Source organism: Podarcis erhardii (assembly GCF_964252035.2).
Source record: "Podarcis erhardii genome assembly, chromosome: 8".
NCBI classification, from domain to species: Eukaryota; Metazoa; Chordata; class Lepidosauria; order Squamata; family Lacertidae; genus Podarcis; species Podarcis erhardii.
The window spans coordinates 64,039,699-64,063,217 of NC_138499.1; the positions used below are offsets into that span (position 1 = coordinate 64,039,699).

General features: G+C 45.2%; 1 protein-coding gene across 4 annotated transcripts in view; it reads left to right on the plus strand.

Moving 5' to 3' along the window:
* Positions 1-22,540, plus strand: part of TFAP2A (transcription factor AP-2 alpha) — a 29,419-nt gene extending 6,879 nt beyond the window's left edge. For 2 of the 4 annotated variants that reach the window (XM_081873098.1, XM_081873097.1), the window contains exons 2-7: positions 4,320-4,754; positions 8,543-8,594; positions 11,576-11,807; positions 14,020-14,138; positions 18,584-18,725; positions 20,708-22,540. In XM_081873098.1, coding sequence (XP_081729224.1) covers positions 4,320-4,754; positions 8,543-8,594; positions 11,576-11,807; positions 14,020-14,138; positions 18,584-18,725; positions 20,708-20,996 — 1,269 coding nt within the window. In that variant the 3' untranslated portion in view covers positions 20,997-22,540. Of the gene's footprint in view, positions 1-1,450; positions 1,664-3,038; positions 3,066-4,319; positions 4,755-8,542; positions 8,595-11,575; positions 11,808-14,019; positions 14,139-18,583; positions 18,726-20,707 lie in introns of those variants that run through there. The other 2 variants (XM_081873096.1, XM_081873095.1) reach the window with 2 other exon arrangements.
* Positions 22,541-23,519: the final 979 nt, after the last annotated feature.

The following is a 23,519-nucleotide window of genomic DNA, read 5'->3' on the forward strand; positions in this document are numbered from 1 at the left end:
GGAAGATTAATTAAGAAAACAAATGTGGGTTGGTGCTGAGATTTATGGCTCCTTTGGAGAGGCGAGCCTGTCTACAAATGTCAGAAACTGAGAGTAGGCGGCGTGCAGATCTCATTCTCACTTTCTCTACAGAATGGGAAAGGATGTGTGGTTCCCTCCCTCTTTTTCACCCACCCGTCCGGAAAAAAAGCCGTTTTAGGGCGAAAGGCGTTCGCTTCTCAGTGTCGAAGCGAAGTGCACGTGCGGTTGTGGATTTGCTTGGAAATGGCTTGTGTTGCTTCACATGGAGCTGATAAACAAACCAATCCAGCGGTGAGGCTTCCAGAGTAGGCGAGGGTGGTGTGTTTGGAGAGCTGTGAGTGCTTAGGCGCGATTTTCTTCTGTTAAGAGAAGGTATCGCTACGGTTAGGGCGGTGGCACAAGGCTAGCAGCTCTTGAAATGGACTAGCAACGCAATTCTAGACGTGCGCGCAATCCTAGACGTGCATGGGAGTTAAATGGGGTTTGCTCTCAGGTCAGTCGGTGCAGAATTGCAGCTTATGGCTGCAGGGACACCCGCCCACTTACGCAGAAGTAAGTCCCATTGATCCTAGTGGGATTCACTTCAGGTAAACATACATAAGGTACTGAGTGCTCCAGAGTTCGGAGGAGATGGGCTTGATTTCAATTTTATTTCTAAAGTCTGTCTGTGTGCGGGAGCAGCTTCTGGAACGCGGTAGTGCTCTTGAGCTGGACTGAACTTGCTTCGGCGTTTGCTTAATGCGCTTGGCTTCGGATGGCGCCCCAAATCGCCCATGCAGCAATTTGGAGACATAAGCAATCGTAAGAGAGGGTGTTTCGGCGGTGAAGCTACAGTTCTCCTGCTTTTCTCTATATGGAAATAGAAAGAAGGGAGGTAACAGGCTTACAAAAGCTGAAGGTGCATGCTTCTCTCCCCGCCCCCCCCCGCCCCCTATCCTTCTCCACTCGGCGAGGTGCGCTCTCCGGGAGTTTTGCAGGGACATGCTCGGTCGGCGGCAGAGCGCCTGTTGTTATGATAAGTCGGCAGCAGCAGCAGCAGGAAAAGTGAAGCATGCCTGTCACCTCCCAGGATTCACTGGCTGCGAGTTGCCCAGCCAGTTGAGCGGGTTGGGCCGAGCCTGGGAGCCCCAGCTTGTCCGGGCCAGCCAAGCGCCAGTCGCCTCCCTTTTTCTTTCCCTCCCCTCCCCCCCCCCGACAGTCTTCACCACCCCTTTTCCACGATCCTCAGCCCCAAAGGGGAAAAAAGGGCTCCGCGGGGTTCCTGAGAGTAGCTCCGCCGCCCCGATTCTCGTCCCCTCCGCCGCCACAACCTCTGGGAGAACGGAGCTCCGAAAGGGCGGCGGAGATTCCACGCGCGGAGCAGGGAGGGCCCTTCCCCTCCAGCCCGGGGCTCCGGCGAGGCCCTGTTGTTGCTGCTGCCGCCGCCGCCTCGGGCCCTCGAGCCATGGACGTGACGCAGCAGGACGCCGCCGGAGCCGAGCCGCCAGGCCCAGGAGAGCCGGGGCAGCTGAAAGGAGGCGGCGGCGCCGAGGCAGGCTCCTCCGAGAGCGGCTCCTCACGGAGCAAGAGGGCAGCTGGAGACGCGCAGCTCTTGGCGCTGCCCTTCGACGGCGCGGCCTTTGCCCAGCCTCCGCCGCCCGAGGTGCGCCCTTCTTCGCTTCCCTGCTGCCCCAGGACCTTGCCTCTCTCTCGCTCCTTCCACGATTGCCCCACCGGGCCCAGGTCCCCTCTTCCCCTGCGCTCCTCGTCGGGCCGTCTCTTCCCTCTCGCTTCTTCCTCGTGCACTGCCTTCCTGCCTTCCCCTCTCAGTCTCTTTCTCTCCTTCCCCCCCCTGAGTCCCCTGCTGCCCCCTCCCCAAGTTCACCCCAAGCCCCGGAACCCACCCGAGACCTTTCCCCCGGCCTGCCGCTTCTTTCCTTCCCTTTCCCACGCGCGCTGCCTGTTCCCCTCCTTCTCTACTTACCCCTCTGCCCTTCCTTCTCCTATCCACTCGCCTTTCTTCTCTCTCTCCCCCCCCCCCGCCTGCCTGCCTGCTCCCACCCTCTTGCTTCTGCCTGGCTCTCTCTCTCTCTCTTTCACTTCTTCATGCCCTACAACCTTTTAAAATGTTGCCCCTTTCCTGTGATTCGTCAGACGCAGCGGCGGCGGCGGCGGCATGGCTCTCTCTCTCTCTCTCCCTCCCCCCTCCCCTCGCTCTCTTTTTGTCTCTCCCTCTCTCTCCGTCCTCCCCCCTTCTCTCGCTCCCCCTCCCCCTCTGATTAGATACACTGATTCTTCATTCAATGGACGTCATTTAGAACAGCCTCTGCCTTGAGTTGCTTCCTCGCTTCACGCTCGATTTCCAGCCATTCTTCCCTTATTAAGTATTCGTGTAATATTAACAGTCATGAATATCTGCTATTAGGACTCTCGAGGAAAGCGAGCCGCAGATCTCTCCCTCCCTCCTTCTCTCTTTCTCTCTCTCTCTCTTATTAGGAGCTCACGTGAAGCAGTCGGAGAGGGAGGGGGAGAGAGAGGGAAAGAGAGAGGTGTGTGGGGGCAACGCACCACACACGCACACACGGATTAAGGAACACACACACACACACACACACACACACACACACACACACACACACACACAACTTTGCACCGCAATAGCACCGCCGGATCCGGCTCTCCCTCGCCTTTTTTTCGCCGCTGCAGATCGCCGGGCGTTTGGGTCAAGTTCTGATGGATTTGAGTCGCGCCGCGTCCCCAGTGCTGCTCGCGGACCAGCCTGGGCGTTGGGCACTTGGTGTAGTCACAGTCTAGACCTGGGCTTCTTCTCCTCCTTTTGTGCGTGTGTGTGTGAGTGTGTGTGAGAGAGGAGAGGGATAGGGATAGGAAGAGCGCGCTGCTCGCGTGCCGGAGAGGCAGAGAGCAAGAGACGCAGGCAGCGAGAGAGAGCCCGAGAGCCAGAGCTAAAAAGAGCCGACTTTTCTCTGCCTTTTTGTTTTTCTCCTGTGCCCTGACTTGGTCCCCCCGAATCCGCGCAGATGTTAGTTCACAGTTTCTCAGCGATGGTGAGTGGCTTTCTTAGCATTCTCTTTCGGGGGGTGGCGGGGTGGGTTGGTCTTGCTTGTGCCTTTTCTCAGTCTTGCTTATTATATGTGTGCGTGTTTCACATCCTGCCAGGGTCTGTCTGTCCTCTCTGTCTTTCCTCCTTTTTTATTTTTTATTTCGAGAATAAAAAAAAAACCCAACTTCTTTATTATTGCGTTGGCTGCTGCAAGTTAACTACAGAAATCCTCGTTTCCGCTTCCATGACCGTCTATTGTGTTGGTGTTTTTGTCCTGTTCTGTCCCTTCCCGCTTTCCCCGCTGGATTTCACGTCTTTTCCGCTCCTCTCTTTTTCCCGGGGATCATCACACTCCTTGAGAGATTGAAGTCGAAGGCATTTAACGACATCTTTCTTATAATTCCCAACTGCCGCCCTCGCCCGTCCCCCCCTCCTTTCCATTTCTGTGGCTGTTAATTTCCTTTAGTCGTACCTGTGGGCTATAATTTCATAACCTTCCAAGTCCCAATTGCACGCCGGCAAAACCATTTACATTTTCGTTCCTCTTTCCCTACGCGCTTTATTTTTATTTTTATTTTCTAGTTATTCGCCTTAATTTTTGGACATTTCATTCTTTTATAAAGAATGTGTGTGCATATGCAATATATGTATGTATGTATGTATAGTGTGTGTGATATTTTATATTATATCACAGTTCCAAGTAACAAAGCAGCACATTTTTTATGAGTAGTCAATCATTTTTCTTTCTACAAATAACTTATTCAAACCCACATTTTGATCATATTTATGGACGCGCTTTGAAGGAATAGCAGCTCTTTTGGGTGGCGTTGCCCTGGGAATGCGACGACGATACAGGTCCGCTTCTGCACCATTTACAGTCGTTCCCATTTAAAAGTTCCAGGCAGATGAGAGTCTTTTTCGTAAATGGTGTGGGAACGCTTTGGATGGGTGGGGGTGGGGAGAAAGATAGGCTGAATTTTCGAATGACAAAAAAACCCAAATCCCCTCTAAGATTTCCCCCGCCCTCGGATCTGCCGTCAGCGTACGGATTTGGTTGGTTTTTCTATTTATGATTTTCCTTTTGTTGTAAGGAATTTCAACGCCTTTCCGTTTGGAAGATGCTTGGAACCAAATGTTTGCAAATCGCATCCTTTGTGTGTGTGCGTTGGGTGTATAATGGGGTGTGTGCGAGGCCTTCAAACTGTCTTGATTTTGATCTCCTCTCTCTTTCTCTCCCCCTCTTTTCCTCGTTCCTCAGGACCGTCACGATGGCACCAGCAACGGGACAGGCCGCCTACCCCAGTTGGGGAGCGTGGGCCAGTCGCCCTACACCAGCGCCCCACCGCTCTCTCACACCCCCAACGCTGACTTCCAGCCCCCTTACTTCCCGCCGCCGTACCAGCCCATCTACCCTCAGTCCCAAGACCCCTATTCCCACGTTAACGACCCCTATAGCTTGAACCCTCTTCACGCCCAGCCCCAACCCCAACACCCAGGCTGGCCGGGACAGAGACAGAACCAGGAAGCGGGGCTTTTGCACACCCACCGAGGACTTCCGCACCAGCTCTCCGGCTTGGATCCGCGAAGGGATTACCGGCGGCATGAAGATCTATTGCACGGACCTCATGGCTTGAGCTCAGGACTAGGAGACATCCCCATTCATTCGATACCTCACTCTTTAGAAGACGTACCGGTAAGGAGAACTCCGCGCCTGTATCCTCGCGGCGGCTGACACCAGCAATACCTCGTTCTCCGGCATGCGCTGCGCACATCCCGCGCGCCCTCGGGCTGGTGGATGGGACTTGCGCGGGGCGCACCCAGACAAATGACCCAGAGAAAGGCAGCGAGGCGATGGTGTCTCTCCATCCGTTGGCAACCGGGCCGCTTGAATCGCGCCAGCGTCTCCCCTGCAAAAAATAGAATAATAGTAGTAATATCCAGCACACAGTAATAGTTGTTTGCATCTGTCCCTACCACTGCATTAACGGGGAGTTGAGAGGGAGACGCACCAGGGGAGAAATAATCCAACCAAAATAATCCTTGACGGTTTCCCCCCCATGCCCAATGATAATGAGTGGGAGCTATAGGGAAGGCCGTGCAGTAATAATAATAATAATAATAATAATAATAATAATAATAATAATAACAACAACAACAACAACAACAAAACAACAACAACAACAACAACAACAACAACAATAACAATAATAATAGAATTAGAATTAATGTGATCCTCGGGCCTTGCCTTCGGTAGGATCCTGGATGTCTTGGGAAAGCAATCAGTCGACCTAAACATGCCTAAGGCTTCATGCATTTCTCGGTCGGGAGAAGAAAGGGAGCCTGCAAAATGAATTGCAAATCAACACCAAACCATTAAAAACAAAAGAAAAAAACCACGTTATTCCGGACTGAAGAATTGGCATAGTCTGAAGTGGTTAGCCAGGCGGATGGAAGGAAGAGAATGCATTATTTTTGGGTGGTTTTTTTTTTAAATGAATGTCCTTTATTCGTTGGGGGTGAGAAGGTACTAGTAGTTAACAACAGATAAGTAGTCATATTCTGACCAATAGCTTTTGGTACCCTGAATATTTGCTGCCCACTTTCTGGAGTTGGGCTCTCTTACTCGTTGGGGAAGATTTCTCACGAAGCCCGGCGTTCGGGTCTCGGCCCCTTTGCAAGCGAAGAGGGCCATTGTCCGCGGGGAAGCACCTTAAATGCTTGGCTCCAAAGGGGAACTCACCGTCAGAGGTCCCCTTGCCTTCTGGCTCCCCGGCTGAAAAGAGTATTTGAGTAGGCCAGTAATATTATGCAAGGCTCATTATACCAGGCAAAAAGCATTTGCGGGGGGGGGGGGGGAGCTGGGGCTGGTGGCTGGTAGAAGCAGCTCCTGGTATCTGGATGTGATTTTTGCTGTTGTTGCTAAAACGCCACCCCAAATTACAGGATCAAATATTATAACAATATGTCCACTGACAGTTTAATGATTTACAGTTTCATGTTGCAAGGATAATGTTCCGATGGGTTCACCAATTTGGGGGTCATTTTGGAAGCCTTTTATTCCTTCCCGGTTTAGTAAATCATACTTGGAGGTGGTGTTGAATAGGGGATTTCGTGACATCCCGCCCTCCCTACGAAACCGATTGTTACCTTCAGTTATTTTGCAACAAACGCATGCATTCCCGTGTGTGGGAATTTAGGGAACGGTTGGGGATGAAAAGAACAGAACAATACGCAAAGCACGTTTGGGACAGGCTGCGGTTCTTAAAAATACTTCTCTATATGGAAACGCCTTTTAAATGGCCGGGATCTACTTCCAAGAGAAAGGAGTACAGTTGAAACCAATGGGACTTCCCAACACATGTCAAGATGTAAACGATTTTGAAGCTAGCAGCTGGGGTTTCGGTTCTTGCAAGGAACATGAGCTAAAATATATTCCTCTTTCGGAATTTCGTTTTGTTCAAAGTCTATTGCAAAGCGCAAATTGCATTTGAATGATAAATACATTCCATTTTATTCCCTGCTCTGGCAAGAGATGACTTATCGCTGGCACGTTTTCAGAAAAATCAGTTGCCAGCTAGATTAAATTCCCACTCCTCACGCCCGCCCTTAAACTGAGCCGGATCCACAAGCCAGTTAAGCTGGATCGCCTAGCTTTGAGTTGTGGTTCCATTAAGCAGACAAAAGTGCCATGAAACTGCTTTGGCAATTGAACACACACACACACACACACACACACACACACACACAGAGAGAGAGAGAGAGAGAGAGAGAGAGAGAGAGATCGCTTGTGGGGTTGGTTGTGAATCCCTTTATCAAGAAATGTGGGTCACAGAAAAAGGGTCATTTTCAGTGTCCCCGTTGCTGCCGCAGTTAACCTTTCCTAGGAGCGAGTCCTCGGTTCTGAAGACATGCTAAGTCGAGGGCGAGAATTATTTAAGCATAAATATCTCGGCGGGATTTTAAAACCTAACAGTCGGTGGCTTGCGTGGACTCCATATAGGTAGAGGAATCAGACAAATAAAAACGTTACGCCCCACTACATTTACTTTATGGGTTTGGGGCCTCCTGCTTGAAGGGATCATATTTCCCTATATAGTTTAAAAAAAAAAAAAAGACCCCCAAAGAAAACTGCAGCGTTAGTCATTTCTGAACATTTCTCAATTTAATTATGCTCAAATCCAGAAGCACTTTAGGCAAGTTACAAATGAGAGCATTGAGTACAATAAAACCCGTAATAAAGCAACTTCGTACCATCCACCCGGAATCATTGAGATCAGGCACAATTAACAGGAGCATAAATCCAAGGCAGAATGGAAAATGTTAGGCTCGGTATTATTGCTGGACAGAGACAGAGAAGGAAGGGGGGAAAGGGGGTTTGGGGGTATCTCTGCGCGCCTGTCTTTTGAACGGCGGCCGGTCGCCAGCAATTTTTGCAACGCGGCCGCGAAATGTTCTATATCTCAGCAGCGCTAGTGCTAATTTGTAAACACAGACAGACACATTAGATTGACTGTCAGGTTGGGAATTAGAAAACACGATTTTCATTTTACTTTCTAATCACGTTTCGAAGTCGAGGGCGCGCCTCGCGGGCACGCGGGCACACACACGCGCGCAAATCCATCTGTAGGAGAATTAAAAAGGCATCAGCCGAATCTGCTAGTGGACAATAGAGCCGCGAGCGAGGCCTCATGTTCTTGGGTTATTCAGCTAATATAAAGCTGGCTTCCTTTCCCCTCCAGTTCGTTTCCCCTTAAAAAATGTCCTCACCTCTGTGCCTCCTTCCCAAACGGATTATTCTGCTTCTTCTCCCTGGTTTCCATTGTATTTCCCCCTCTGTTCTCTGTGCCCAGTGGTGGCACAAAATTACCGTTCTGAAATCTCCAAATCACTTTTAATCACTTTTTTAAAAAAATACTGCAAGACTAAGACACTAGTCCTGTGCACATTTCCTGGGGACACAATTGCAACTTACTTCCGAGTAAACATGCATAAGATTCCGTTGCGTGGCTGCAAATAGACGCCCATATTTGTAGCCAGCGGGTGTTACTTGCGAGTAAATATGTTCAGCGTTCCCCTGCACAGGCTGCAATCGTGTGCATGCGTTTTTGGAAGTAAGTTGTATTGAAACCGATGCGGCTTTACTGTCGTGTAAACGTAGCGAAAAGACTGAGCTATTAATTGTAAGATTCCAACAGCCCAGCCAAATGCCCCATCCCGATTAGACCTGGGGGCTGTGGTTAAAATATTGCCCCCTTTTGTTAAATCCTTGCACGATAATGCCTCGAAATGAAACATTTCCGCACTGCATATATATCCATATCTGTTTGTGTGTTTTGGATCCAAGTACCGTAAGGCAGAAACATTAGAAAAAGAAAGAAAGAAAGAAAGAAAGAAAGAAAGAAAGAAAGAGAAGCAGCTTCATAACATGTTTCTTTTGGTATGTTTAAATATTCACATCCTTGTGTATCCCTTTTGTTGCAGCACGTAGAGGACCCGGGTATTAACATCCCAGATCAAACTGTAATTAAGAAAGGTAAGCCATTTCCTTTAACATTCCAGGCATGTCCTCACAAGCTCGGTGCTGTTGCGGAGAGAACTTGATAAAGCCATTGTTCCCCTCCCCTCCTCACCCGCTTCCATGTAATTCACAACAGGCTTTTGAAAGTGGACAACGACATGGACAAGTCCTGGTTGCAAACTACCTTTCACGCGGGCCCAAACGCGCCGTGATTTTTGAATGTGTGCGATTATATTATCTCTCTCGAACGGATCCAGGTTTTAATTCTTCCTAATAATCCCATTCGCGGTTAGGAACTGACTTCGAATTTCTACAGTGAAATTATCTCTCGTGACCAGAACCCCGCACCAACCCTTTCCAGACCCTAGTCTCTCTGTCTCTCCCCCCCCCAACCCCCACGGCGGACTTCAGGTTTATGAGATTGTTCTGAATTGTTTATATCAGTAGGCTTTGTTGTAGCAAGCGAGCTAAGGATATGGGAAGGGGGCTTTGGTGTTGTCTCCGCGGCGGTGGCTTCCGCTTGTTTCTGGAATAGTCCCTTCTGGGGTGTTGTTGCTGCTACTGGTTCTTAATGGTGTGCTGTCGTTGGGTGTCTAGAAGACAGAGTGCTCTCATTCCCAGCCCCTTTCAAATGACTTTGCAAGGGGTTTCATGGGCTTGGGCTTTCTTTTTCTTGATTTCTCAGTGTTGGCAAGGGAGCGAAACGATGGGCTCCCCTTTTGGGTACTGCTCGGAAGACTGCTGTTGGAGAGAGTGAAGCTCTCTCCGGGTTGAGCGCTTGGCTATTATTCGCTGGGAAAGGGGCGCGTGTTTGCCTTCGCTCTAGCGGAGTGTCTGGGTATTTTAGGCACCGCCAGGGTCTGATGCTCTACAAAGCTTTGGAAACCTCAGCACCGCCACAGTGAAAGCTAAAGTTTCACCCACCCCCACCCCCCTCAATCTGGGGAGCTTTTGTCACGTCAAATTAGATGTGCAAGGAATAAATCTTAAAGAGATGCTCTTTCCGAGTCGACATGATAATTGGCTCTTTTATTAGTAATCTCAAGAGTTCGTTTAACTCCTATTGTCTCTATTAGCCTCCCCAGAGCTATTAATGTCACAAGTGATCTATCCAAAACCTAGATATCCCCCCCTCGCTCCACCCTTTAACATTTGGATTAGGCCCACTAAAGTGAGGATGTGAAACGGCGGTGGGATTGGGAACGAGGGGAAGAAGCAGATGATGACAAAAGAGTAAATATTTATAGTGTAACCGGCCTGGAACGTGAGCACAGCGCCCATCGCATGCAAAGGCGGCTGCCCTTATTTTTTCACTTATGCTTAGCCAAGGCTTGCTGAGTTTTGTGCTGGTCCTGGGTATCTCCTAACAAAGCCCTAGATCTTTCTGTCTCTTAAGGGGAAAGATATGAAGGCGGCAGCAGGGAGGTGGTTTGTTTTTGTTTTCTTCCCATTTTGAGAAGCAGCTCTTTAAGGATCTAGGAAGTTTCTCTTTTCCTATTTTGTTTTGGCTGCGTGCTTCTTCTTTTAAACAAAGCGCTCCACTGTCATGTTCTTTTGACGATAGAAACCGCCTCCCTTGTTTCACGCTTCCCAGTGTGAAAAGTTGCACGCAGAGAGGCTGCGACACTCGGCCCAGTTTATTTGAAACACTTGGAGACAGTGTGTGTTGGGGAAGCGGGGAGGCTACTCTAGAACAATGGCACGCTTAGATGTTCCAGAACCGGCTAAGGTGCATTGTTGGAACGTCTCGCTTTTATCTCTAAAAGGATGAATGTAACATCTCTCTCTGTGTGTGATATAGCGAGTATGGTAAGTGTTCATCAGGCTACCAGCTTGAGAACATTAACTTGGCTCCAAGTTCCAGCGAGATCCATAGGACTTATATGCCCCTGGAACCGTTTAGCAGATGAGAGGCAATTCCCCGTAAGCTCCGCCCCCTCCTCACCGCTTGAGACAACCCCCGCTTCTGATTGGCCTTTCCCCCGAAGGGGGCGGGCGGAGAACAAACCAGCCCAGACGCTCGCCTTGTTGGTGTCCCTGCCTCATGCCAGCTCCTTTAAAGAAGCTTAATTCAGTTCAAGGCATAGTCAATATACATCGGGATGCATCCGGCTTTTAAGCCAGAGATTGCAAGCCCCTTGAGCTTTCACCTCCCCACAATGTCTCCCCGCCCCCAGAAACAAAACAAAACGTGGCGTGCTCTGTAAATAACATCTTGGGTTGAGTCAGGTGGTGCAGCTGCTTGTTTGCCTGTTTATTCGGTGGCATTTCAGAACAGGCGGCGGAGTCTGGGCTTTCAGGCCTTCGTGTCGTCGTCCCCCATTCCCTCTCTCTCCTCGCATAGGAGCCAATAAAATATCTGAGATGGGCCTGGCCATTCAAATAGTGTGCATGTGCCGTGTCCTGTGATCGATTATGTGTGGGGGGGTGGGGTGGGGGGGGAGCTAACCTGCCCCCGCTCCCCCGAGTATTTTCTTCGAGTTGGCACCCCTGCCTCCTCCTGTGCAACGTGCGGGAAGGAAGGGAGAAAACTGCTTCTCTCAGCCTTCGGCCTTCAAAGTAAAAAAAAGCGAGGGGGTAGGAGGAAGTGGTGCTTGGAGCTGGGGGGGGGGGGGAGAAAGAAAGAAGCAGCCGCCAGCCAGCCAGCCAGCCGCCCCCGGGGGTTTTCCAGCGTCCCTTGGCGCGGAGGACAGTGCCCGAGGGGGCCCCGCTTCTTGTCCGCCATAGTGGTCGACTAAGCGCCCCCCTCCTCTTCATCCCTGTCGTCTTCCATCTGCCGCCACCTTTCCTGGCTTGTCGTTGTCGTCTTCTTCCCCGCCCCCCACCACGAAGTTTATCCCGAGGCAGCCCCTCCCCCTCCCAGGCGCCCCTCCCCCTCAGGCTGCTGGCAGCTGCTAATCCCCTCAGCATTTGTGCACTAACGCGGCTCTCCCTCCCCTCGCCCTCCCCTCTTCCTCTCCTACCCAACCCGCCCCCCCCCTTCCCGGACTCTGCAGGCCCCGTGTCCCTGTCCAAGTCTAACGCCAACGCCGTCTCCTCCATCCCCATCAACAAGGACACGCTCTTCGGCGGCGTGGTGAACCCCAACGAAGTCTTCTGCTCGGTGCCCGGGCGCCTGTCCCTCCTCAGCTCCACCTCCAAGTACAAGGTCACGGTGGCGGAAGTGCAGAGGCGCCTGTCCCCGCCGGAGTGCCTCAACGCGTCTCTGCTGGGCGGAGTGCTTCGGAGGTGAGGCAGCCCGAGCCGCGGAAAACGAGGCCGGGTGGAGGGGCGGGATCTCTTTTTGGAGGGAAGGGAGCCCATTGGAAGGGACCGTGCGCGCCACTTGAGGTGGGAGCGCCCCGTCCAATCACTTGCTCGCCAAAGGGCGCCACTCCTCCACAGTTCTGCCAGTGCTAAACTCCCAAGCCCTCAGGCACCATTGCTCAGTGTGCATCCCCCTAGGCTAGAAACCTAGGCAGATCCTCCACGGTGCCTTGGGTTAGTCAGAAAGGAAGGGGAAAAGGCTCTTGCTTGTGTTGTCAAAGATGCTCCACACTCTTCAAAAAGAGCCCAGAGCAGGTGCTGCCAACCTGGTCGTTTTAAGCCAAGCTCCACAATTATTTCAAACACAATAAAATAATCGAAATCAATATTTATTGATTGATTGATTGATTGATTGATTGATTGTCCAGTAGCACCTTAGAGACCAACTAAGTTTGTTCTGGGTATAAGCTTTCAAACAAACTTGGTCTCTAAGGTGCTACTGGACAATTTTTAAATTTTAAATTTTAATTTTGATTGCATCAGACCAGCACTGCTACCTACCTGAAACAGTAAAATCATGTCAGCCTAGTCTGCCTTCATGGCCTATGGCTTCATTTCAGGATAAGCTAAGTATCTTTCATAATAAGGATACTTTATAATAGATTTTTGGAGGGAAATGTGTATATTTATATTTCACTTGTTTATTTCCCTCCTTTCTTCCAACATGGAACCCAAGCTGGCATATATGTGGTTCCCAGGCAATCTTTCCATCCAGCCACTAACCAGCCCCAGACTTGCGTAGTTTCATCAAGGTGGTGGCCTCACCTGATTTCCGACAATTGCAGACCTGATATTACTCACGTGTTAAGTGGTTTTGTTCTCGCCTCAGTGCAACCGCAAAGCCCAGTGCCTCTTGTGTTAATATTTGTTCTGGGTTCACAATTGTAAAAAGTTATCCCTTTTGTGTGGATATGTTGTTACATGGGGCACGAGAAGGCAGTAGTTAACCTCAGAACACACCAGCTCTGCAGAATATTTTGAGATCAGAATCTAAGTTCAGTAGTGACCTGAGTGTCTTTAATGAGAGGACATCACTTGCTTTCAAGCCGTTGAACCTGGAAAATGTGTTGAGCAAGTAACTATTCTTCAGCCTTAGTTTGGGGCCTTGAAAAACAACAAAACCCCTCTGCAAAATGAACCACCCATCTCACAGGGTTGTTAATAATGAGATCATGTTACACAGCATCCTGTAAACTGCAGATAGAAATGTGCTTACTGAAAGTGCAGAGATGACCTTAAATATGAAAAAACATCGATTATATCTGCTGTTATTGTTGTGGTTGTTGTTGTATGTAGCATGTGCCACAATCACACAACACTGCCACACAATGCCAATGCATCCAGTCAGCAGCCTCAGCAAGGAGCACTGTCCCCTCATCATAGCAGGGCATGCATCTCAGCAAAACGTCTTGAAAGCTTACACACACCAGCTGAGGGCACTGCCAGCATTGCTTTGCTGAGTAATGCTGCAACAAGCGAGTAATGCTAAGCTACAATACAATAAGGGATATTAAAAAGATTTGATCCAAGTTGCCGGCTACAGGGATACGATGAAGTATTTTCTTTTAAAAAGAAAACCACACCGGAACTGGGACAAAATAGCAGGTATCATTCCAATTTCATATTTTGAGCAAACTGAGTGCAGTTTCCATAATGGAAGACAAATGAACACACTTGACAGTTGTGAATTAGGCTGGTTAACAATGCAAATGGGGTTGGCTTAAGCAAGTCCCCACTGGATTGCAAATGTGTGAAAGCACTAACAGTGCTTATGACTTTGGTCAAGACCATGATAAGGTAAGGGCCACCTGGTGCCTGTTTATGGTTTGCAGTAGACACTTTGAGAATGTAAAGGGCTTAATTTTAGCTGTTCTATCTCCATGGTTATTTCAGACACAAGGAAATATTTCAGGGCATTTCCCTGTTTTGCATTTAATTGTCCCTTTCATAGCATGTCTTCCACACCTAGCATTTCCTGAAATGGAACGCCACTATATCACTTATAATAAGGATTTGTAAAATAGCTTTGGAGGAAAATATCTGAAAGCATTGCAATACGAACTGCTAATACGAATTGCAATACGAACTCCAAGTCATGTGTTAAGTGTTGTTGTTTTTTTAATGTGTGGAACAGGGCGAAATCAAAAAATGGAGGGAGATCTTTGAGAGAAAAACTGGACAAAATAGGATTAAATTTGCCAGCCGGGAGACGTAAGGCTGCTAATGTTACCCTGCTGACATCACTAGTGGAAGGTAAGTGATGGCTTTGGATTTGGTGAGGAGAAGGGCATTCTTTGGGAAATGTGTATTTTTATCGTTTGCTTTTACTACTGAACAAAACCAGAACCTTTTGGAGGCCTGTGCTGAAATGTTTATGGGCATTGTTTAATTTAAATCATTATGTCTGAGGAAAATGCTCATTTTGACCTTTTTGCTTTGTACTTTTTCAAAAGGTGAATTGAAGCTGTCAGCCCAGTCCAGAAACCATTTATGTCAAAATATTTGGAAGCCGGCTCTATTGCAATCTGGGCTTAAATCCCTGTAATGTGGTTAGGATCTGGGTTGCCAGGCCTCATTGAAGTGAATGAAACTAAGTTGGTTATAAATTCTGAAAGTTCAGTTTAACTGGGTTGTTCACTTGCATTAAAAAAAAGTAGGGCTGAAAATATTAATTAAGCATAATTAATGAATTAATTTATTAATCACTGATTGACATGGTGGGTTTTAATTGGATTTTCATCAGTGCAGTCCCCAGTGAAAGGGGCATGGTAGTGATGTGTACAATCATTGTACACATCTTAATTCAGACAACAGGGACTGGGGGTTGTGACGGTTTTATAAACAAGATATGACTTAGCTGGACTTCTTAGTCAAAAGAAGTTTATTTTCGGGAGAAGTGAAACTTAGTGTTTATTAATGAACTGATTAATTGTGCTACTATAGGTAACTGGATTCCAATTCACCAGTCAATATGGGTAGAACTTTTTGTTTTAAATTGATATGTAAAACTGTAGTCCAGTTGCATTTAAACCTGTTTAGGTCATTCACATCAATTGAATGAAGGCTGCTCTCCAAATAGACTTCTCTCTAAATATGTTATAAATGAATTAACAGATCGCAATGACAGTACCATCCTATGAATGTCTACTCAGAAGTAAAACACACTGAGTTCAATGAGACATACCGTACTCCTGGTTTGATTGCAGCCTAAATGTGTTTAGGATCTGGGTGTAAATTTGTTAAAAGCCAAATATGTTAACTTAAGTGCATTGTAGGTCTGTATGTAATCTTCAAATCAGGTTGAATTCAAACATTCCTGTATTGTTAGCTTGTGAATCCAGATGACAATCAGGCACAAATAATACTCATTGCAATACTGAGAGAAAAGTGTATTACTGTTGAAGCCTGTGGTTCTGTTCTGTTAGTTCTGCAGAAATGAATGGGCCTAAATAAGTTCAAAATGACTCTTAATTGTGCAAGAGCTTTGTGTGTAAAATGAGACCCATGCTGCTTTGCTGCTTATATGAGTAGATGCTTGCAGAAAGGACATTATAATGAATTCAAAATGTTAATACGTTGCAATAATTTTTGACCACTTCCAATCTCAAAAAGTCCCATCACCAGTGAAGGCCTTATAAATGTAACAAATATAAAGCTGGACAGAATACTTATTTATTAGAGTTTATATTCAACCTTTCTTCCAAAGAGGTCAAGGTGGCTTATCTGTTTTCCCCAGCCTCATTTTATCTTCAAAAAAACCCTGTGAGATTGAGCCAACCTCTCTCAAACTTAGGTCCCCAGATGTTCTTGAACTACAACTCCCATCATGCTGGCTAGGAATGATGGGAGTTGTAGTCTGACAACATCTGGAGACCCAAGGTTGAGAAAGGCTGGGTAAGGTCACCCCATGAGCTTTATGAGTGAGAGGGAAATTGATCTAGGGTCTCATTGGACCTAGTCCAGCAATCGGACCCCTGTACCACAACAGCTGTAATACATATATCAGGGGTAGCACTAGACTACCAGTAACATCTTGGCCTATTAATCTGTGGGGTGTGATTACTGTTCAGGATTAAATAGCGTATTAAAAGTGTTCTAGTAGGCCGCCTCTCACATTCTATATGAACGGCCTACGTTGAAAGAGTGTATGGCAGTGTTACGCTTCGCTAGGAAGGCCCCGACTTTGCCAGTTGCTGCACCAAGACTACCACCACACCAACAAATTCCAGTCTCAAACAAATTTTCCAATTTCTGTGAAGTTGGGTAGAAAAAAGAAACTTGTTTAGAAATTAGGCCAGACCCTTCTTCGTTTTCATTTGGCAATTTATTTATGTGCTGCGTTGATGCAGTCTAACAGGTCTATCTGACCAGACCATCTTTCAATGCAGATCTTCAGCCTTCCCCCTTCCATTCTCAGTTCATCACTAGGCAGCTTTAAATGCTAGGTGCTGCAGCCACCCGAAAAGAAGTAAGCCTCTGCTGCTTCAAACTGCATACCAGTAAATAATTTAAGTTGTTCTGACATCTGCATTTGAGAAACGCATGACCATTACTTCCTGAATTAGTTTTGGAATCCTTGACCTAAGTCATGATTTAATGGTGTCCTGAAAGCTTCGCAGCCAGCCACTGAACTCCGCCTTTGTTCCCAATTGCTGCATATTATGGGGGGAACCTTCTTTGATATCTTTTCCAATTGTAAAAAGGGGGAGGAAGGACATACTATTCTAACATTAATGAGAGTGCAAGGGCTAGGAAGCTTCATTTAGCCAAATGCCTTATAATGTGGAAAGAAACATATTGGTCCAGCTTTAAGTGGGGTTAGTTTGCCACAGCTGTTGACACAAGGAAGTTGATATGGGGTTGATACTCATGCAACCTTTCTTCTCCAGTGTTTAATTCTCGAGGTCTTTAACCCCGATTTCAATAACTGTAGAGTGTTTTTTAAGCTTTTCTGGACCCCTGGTTAGCTTTGGTTTTGCTTAGAAATAGCCTAATAGTTTTCTTTGCTTTGTGGCCTGCTTTAAAAAATATTGAACGGTTCAAAGATGTAAAGCTGGAGTATTTTAAGAATGCCAGCCACAACTGAAAGAGTATCAAGGAGATTTTCATTTGTCGTTTGTAACTAAAGTATATTTACATGGCATAAGTAACTGATGCGTAACCAAGCAAAGCAAAACAAAGTTTACAAGCAGCTGAAGGGAAAAAAAAGAATTCAATGTATACTGAAGAAAATAATAAAATGGGAAACATACAAAAAGAATTGGCAGGGGCAACTGGCCAGTGCTAATGCTATTGCTATTGCGATGTTAAGTAATATGTAAAAGGTTTAATAGGATCTATTTGCTGACCTCATACTTTTCTTTATAAAGGTTTTATAAAAAATAACAATTGGCTAGGGTTTGATCCACTTATATTAGAGAAAAAACAAAGGAGTAAAGGCTAATGCTCAGATAAACTGATAATAGTGGGCAATTTTTTCCCCTTTGAGAGATAATATACAGTTGTTTTGGCTGTGAGTCCCTGTGCGATGAGGCAGTTTCTAAAGTACTGTTATTGTTTATGATCCGCTCCATTTTATGGAAACAAGCTCACTGGACTGAGGCTTTGAAGCTCTAATTGGCGCATGCGTTCTTCCGGACCTAAAGCTAATGGCAGGAAGCCCTGCAGTAAAAACCAACTGGTTCAGGAAATTAAAACCAAAGATTTGAAAATCAACAAAACAGACAGACTCAGCAGAATGACCCTAAAATTCTTATGGTTAATCGTTTGAAGGGAGGGGGGAAGGGAAGGGTGGATAATTATATGCGATCAAGTTAAATTTTAAACACTTAACTGTTTAATGCAATCCATTTAGGGGAGCTCTAGAATTAATGGTGATAAATAATCAATATTAATCTCTACTGTGTGATAAGAAATAAGAAGAATTAGCATATTTTAAACATATGCTTTTGCCCAGGCATGTATATATATATTTTCTTCCTGTATATAAGGCGTGAATGGATCTCCTTAAGTGTACAAACACAAGCTCACTATTCACTTTGCAGAAAATAAGTATTCCAGATAAATTTTGTGTATTTTAAAATAAAATATATTGCGGTATGATTTAACACTGAAAGAGTTTAGTGGATTAATAAGCAGTTTAACCAAGGTGTTTATTAATCACAGTCCCCTCCCACAGCAAATTTTAACAAACTTTAATATGATCTGTTGCCCGTGAAGAGACAGTGTTCAGTGTTAATGTTCATTATCTAAACAATGCCCATTGCTTGATTTTAAAACAAGATTTTAAAAAAAGCTGTGTTTTCCTAATGCAGCTAATGAGGAACTGATCATTTCCTGCAGGAACTGCTTACAAAATATTCCTTGCGCTGAAATTTTACATTTATAACAATCAGGTGTTCTGATTAATCTTACACCAGGGTTTTCATAGTACTTTCTTTAAACCACCTTTTTTTTTTACTTACAAATTATACATTTGCAGATTTTTTTAGTAGTTTGGGGTCTTCATTGTCTGGAGTGTATGTTAAAAGTCCAAAGGTGCAATTATACACCTAGGGAAGTCAACTAGAAAGCTCCCATTGATTGTAATGGAGTGGGCTAGTTGCTCAACCATGTTACTAAGTTCTCCTTCTCAGCCCTGCTTGAGCTTTGTGTATTGATTAGCTTTGTCTTCCCACTCCACCTACCCCTCATTTCAGGAGAAGCCGTTCATCTAGCAAGAGATTTTGGTTATGTCTGTGAAACAGAATTTCCTGCCAAAGCAGTAGCTGAATTTCTCAACCGACAACATTCCGATCCAAATGAGCAAGTCACAAGAAAAAACATGCTTCTAGCTACAAAGTAAGACATTTACCTTTGTGGAGTATCACTGAGCTGTAAGGAAGGCTTTCCATTGCTTGCTTGCTTGTTCTGATATTGTGTGATTATTAGTTTTCACATTTATTAATTGTGGGCGATAGCTTTCACCATGCATACAAGATTCACATAGTATAATTAACTTTATAAAACATGCATTCATTCAAGAGTATATTATTACTGTCCAAACCAAGTTTGTGTAGATGACTGAGAAGGACCCTTCCACATGCCCCCCCCCCTGAGATTGTGATGTCTGCAAAGTGATGGTTAGATCTGAGCTTATAAATTCAAAGAGGAAGGATATTCCATTTTTTTAGCAGTGAAGTAAAAAAGGCTCATTAAGTCTGTAAGCCTCTGCACACTTACCTTGAAAAAGCCCCACTGAACACAGTGGGACTTACTCCCAAGTAAACATACATAGGATATCAGAATTCTGTGTTCACTTATTTGGGAGTAAATAGGATTGATCTCAGTGGAAATTGAGATACCCAAAACACGTATAAGTTCAGACAGACTGCATACTAGATCTTAAGAACTGGCAACATTTCCCTACCCTTTCCCCACAAGTTTGTCCATTAACCTGAAGACATAATTGAACCTACAAACTGCAAAAATGCCAGTGGGGGTTATTTTAGCAGAAGGATATGTGTTTGTAAGTCTAGTGGATAAGAAAACCAACTAGACTTCCAGGTTGGGTGGGGTGGGGGAGGAAGAGAGAGAAGCCCCGGCTGGCTGTTGTGCATGATGTGTTTGCTGGAAATTAAAAGCCTTGTTTAGCACTCCTTAATTACCGGTGGTGATGTCACCAAAGGGCACTGCGCCAGAGGGCACCCACCAGCTGAAGTTGGAGGTAGTTTATGCCTGGGAGATATTTAACGCTGGCCTTTAGAGAGCCAAGTGTTTCAATATGCCACTTATTTTTCTGCTGTATCCCCCCCCCCCAAACAATTGGCTCAGATACTGTTCTGAATGTGAGTTCTGCTCAAGACCCTCCACATTTCACCTCCAGGGAAAGTAGGTCTTACTTCTGTCAAAGGGGAAGTCCTTGGGTTGATAAGCCTAGCAGGACCCCATCTCTTTAAAATCTTACTAGGGTGTAAGTGTTATTGCAGTCACTTCAACTTACTTCCAACAAATAATGGCTTTTAAAATCACGCTATAAGCTAACTGCTGACTTGAACTTGGGTATGGTGTTTTTAAAAATGATTGAAAGGGATGTATTTTGTGTGGGGGCGGGGGGAGGAACATGTAGAGAGGAAGTGAAAGAGAAATTGTGCAGTGAAGGGGTGTGCCTGTGTGGTTTCTGCTGTATTTAGCGTGTGTATGAAGATGCACATCTGTTTATGAAAGTGAGGAGTTGTGTTAAAGGGAGAGAGACCTGTATTGTGTGTGAGAGAGAGGTCTTGTGTGTCTGAAGTCAACCTGAGTGCCTGCAAGTGGAGGAATAAATGCTAGATAGTTTACATCTGATAGCTGTAGGGGAGTAGGGTTGAGATTACTTTATTTATTAATAGCATTTGTATGGTGCTTTTGTAAGGTTTTGTGGGTGGCTCAGTAAGATTATTGAGACAGTGTCTTCTTGACAATGTTGTTGTTGTTAGTTAAAGTAAACAGGAACCAAATATTGTTCTTAGAAGGAAATAAAGGCACAGCCCACTCCTTCAGGCAGACTGCCTAGGAGACTAGCAGAAACACAAAGGAAAGCTGGCCGAGAATGTGTGGGTTGCATACAAAAAAAAAAAGGTTTCTTCAGTTTAAAAATGCATAGATGTGTTAGAAAGCAGAAAGGAAAATATTGCTCCTGGAAAAGAAATGTGCACATGGAGGTGTGTGTGTGTGTGTGTGTGTGTGTGTGTGTGTGTCCCCGCTGATCTCTGAAGGCATTGACTCCTTGGCTTGGCTGCTTGCTGACAAGGCTGGCTCATTTTCCTCCTCTTCTCCTTCTCTCTGCTCCATTTGTGCTGCAGACAGATCTGCAAGGAGTTCACCGACCTGCTGGCTCAGGACCGATCTCCTCTGGGGAACTCTCGGCCCACCCCCATCCTGGAGCCGGGCATCCAGAGCTGCCTGACCCATTTCAACCTCATCTCGCACGGCTTCGGCAGCCCTGCTGTGTGCGCTGCAGTCACTGCCCTGCAGAACTATCTCACCGAGGCGCTCAAGGCCATGGACAAAATGTACCTCAGCAACAACCCGAACAGCCACACAGACAACAGCACCAAAAGCGGCGACAAAGAGGAGAAGCACAGAAAATGAGGATTTTTTTGCTTCTCCAACCCCCCCTGCCCAACCAGCCAGCCTGGCTCTCTCTGCATTTTCCTTTCAGTCTCTCCCTCCTTCCCTCATCAGCCCCAAGGCTACAGCAGCAGAAGCCCAGAGATCTTCTACCCCACGTAGTAGTACTGGAAACCCACGGCCCTCCCCACCAATCTCCTCCCTCCCTTTCTCCCTCCTGTACTTCCCAGTTCATTCTCAGTTGCTGCCCAGTCTGGAGCCTAGGAAGATGAACAAGGCAATGGAGCCAGCCTAGGATTTTTATTTTTTATTTCTGGTCGACTCAGTTTGTGTGGACTTTCCTTTTTTTTTAAAAAAAAAAGCAAAAACAAACAAAAAACGATGAAAAATTCAAAAAACAAACAAACAAATAGAACTTTTTTCTAAAAAAAAAAAAGACAAAGTGTGAGTGAGAGAGAGAACTAAAACAAACAATTAATAAACAATTAAGTAAATGTGGAGAAAACAAATGAGTTTCATCGGACTGAATCACCATCTTCCCTTACATAAACTTCCGTTTAAGATTGTAGCCATATTTAAAAGAGAGAGAGCGAGAGAGAGACAAAAAGGATGATGATGACATTTTATCAGTATTGTGAATAAACTTGAACACAAACCACATGCAGTTCCATGTCATGTCTTCAGTTGTAGAACTTTTCTCCTGCCCAAGGTAAAGCGACCAATTTGAACTTTCTTATGGTAACACCAACCCACAGTTGTTCTAAAAGGGGATCAGTGTTCATGTATGTATATATTTATTTATGTGTAATTTAATGGGAATTGTAAATATGGTGAGTCTGTTTGAAACTTTTTTTTTTATTTATCTGGTGATCTCGTTTGCCTCTTGTTTAGTGGGTTTTTAAATCTTTCCCCCTCCTTAGTTCCATCACTGTGGTTCATGGTTACTTATTTAGAAATCAAAAAAAAGGGAGGGGGAAGCTTTTTTGGAGGGAGGGGGTGGAATTTTTCTGGGATTCATCACTTCAGCCCTGTTGTAGCATGTTTTTTAAAAGGAAACAATAAAGCAGCTAAACAAATAAAATAATCTGGATTTAAAAAATATATATTATTAGTATGACCTTTAGTTTCTAATGGATAAAAGCGGAAAAGGACCCCTAACCACCACCTGAAATGATGTTCAGTCTCCTTCAGGACAGATTTTTTCAAGTATTAGTAGTTTCTAACAACCCCTTATGTGTTGTGGCTTAAAAAGAAGGGGAAAAAATTAACAAAAAGTTTATATCCCGTGTTCTTCTACTGAAAGCATCATCAGAGCAATAAATTGATATTGTCTATTCAGATAAAGGATTTAGGGATGTTCTCTCCCCCCCCCTTCATTTTGAGTTGTTTTTTTGATTCAAAGAACTTCCATACATTTGGGACCACCTGGTATCCTCTATTTCCACCAGCCATATTGGAAGCAGTTATAGTTGTATTGTATTGAGTTGTGCTGGCAGTAGTTTCCATGCCTGTCAATGTATCATAGTCCTTTGTTGCCCAGATAAATAAATATTTGATACGCTTTATGTCGATTTTTTTTTATTCAGTGGCTGTCTTTACCCAGGCGTATTTTTGTTCTTGGCAGTATTTTTTATTCAGTATGGTTACAGTAATTGAGTTTAACTCTCCCTTGACAATTGCTCCTTGCAATAAGCAGCTGAACCCATTGTTTCCCTCAAGTATAATAAAAACTTACTTTCAAGTTGGAGTTCAGAGCAGGGTATCATTTAGATATTCCACCGAGTCTGTATTCAGACAAATTACACAATAAAACACAATGTACTCTTTTGGATAAAAAAATTGTACTGTTAAAGAAATGGCATACTTTTCTTTAACTGAAAGGTACTTTTATTTTTTAAAAAATAAAGTTTTATTTTATTTATTTGATCTTTAGGTTTTTATTCCTGCTTCATAATTAAGGATCAGTATTACTTATCATAAATGTCTGACATAATCTTAATTTGCATTGCCTTTTAATCTCTATTAGCCAGTTGGGGAGGAAGGGGAAAGCATATACCTGGTTAAGGATAATTGCAAGTGTACACATGCAAATGCTTGCACACAACTTTTAAATAATGGATTTAATGTGTGACTATAGTATATAATGGTATAAAGGTATACTGAAGCAATACTTATTGTTCATATTTTATAATAATTGTGTTTCAGTTTATATATATATCTGATGTACATATTTATTCATAGATTTCAGCATATTTTTTTCATTGTTTTGGATGAGGGAGGATGTGAAATGTGTGGCATCCCAGTAATAAATGTTCTAAATTATTATCAGTGCAAAGTAAATATTGGATATAGAATATTCTCATATTGTGCAGATCTCGGCTCCAGTCAGAATAGGTATTCAGTGGAAACAGATACTTGCTTGTTTTTAACCAGCTTAAATGGTCTCAGAATGTAGACTTGTGGAAAAAACGCAGTTAGCCTCATTGTTTCAGCTTCATTGTGGTGTTTTGTGGTGCAGGGTTGTCTATGCAAAGATGGCTTTGA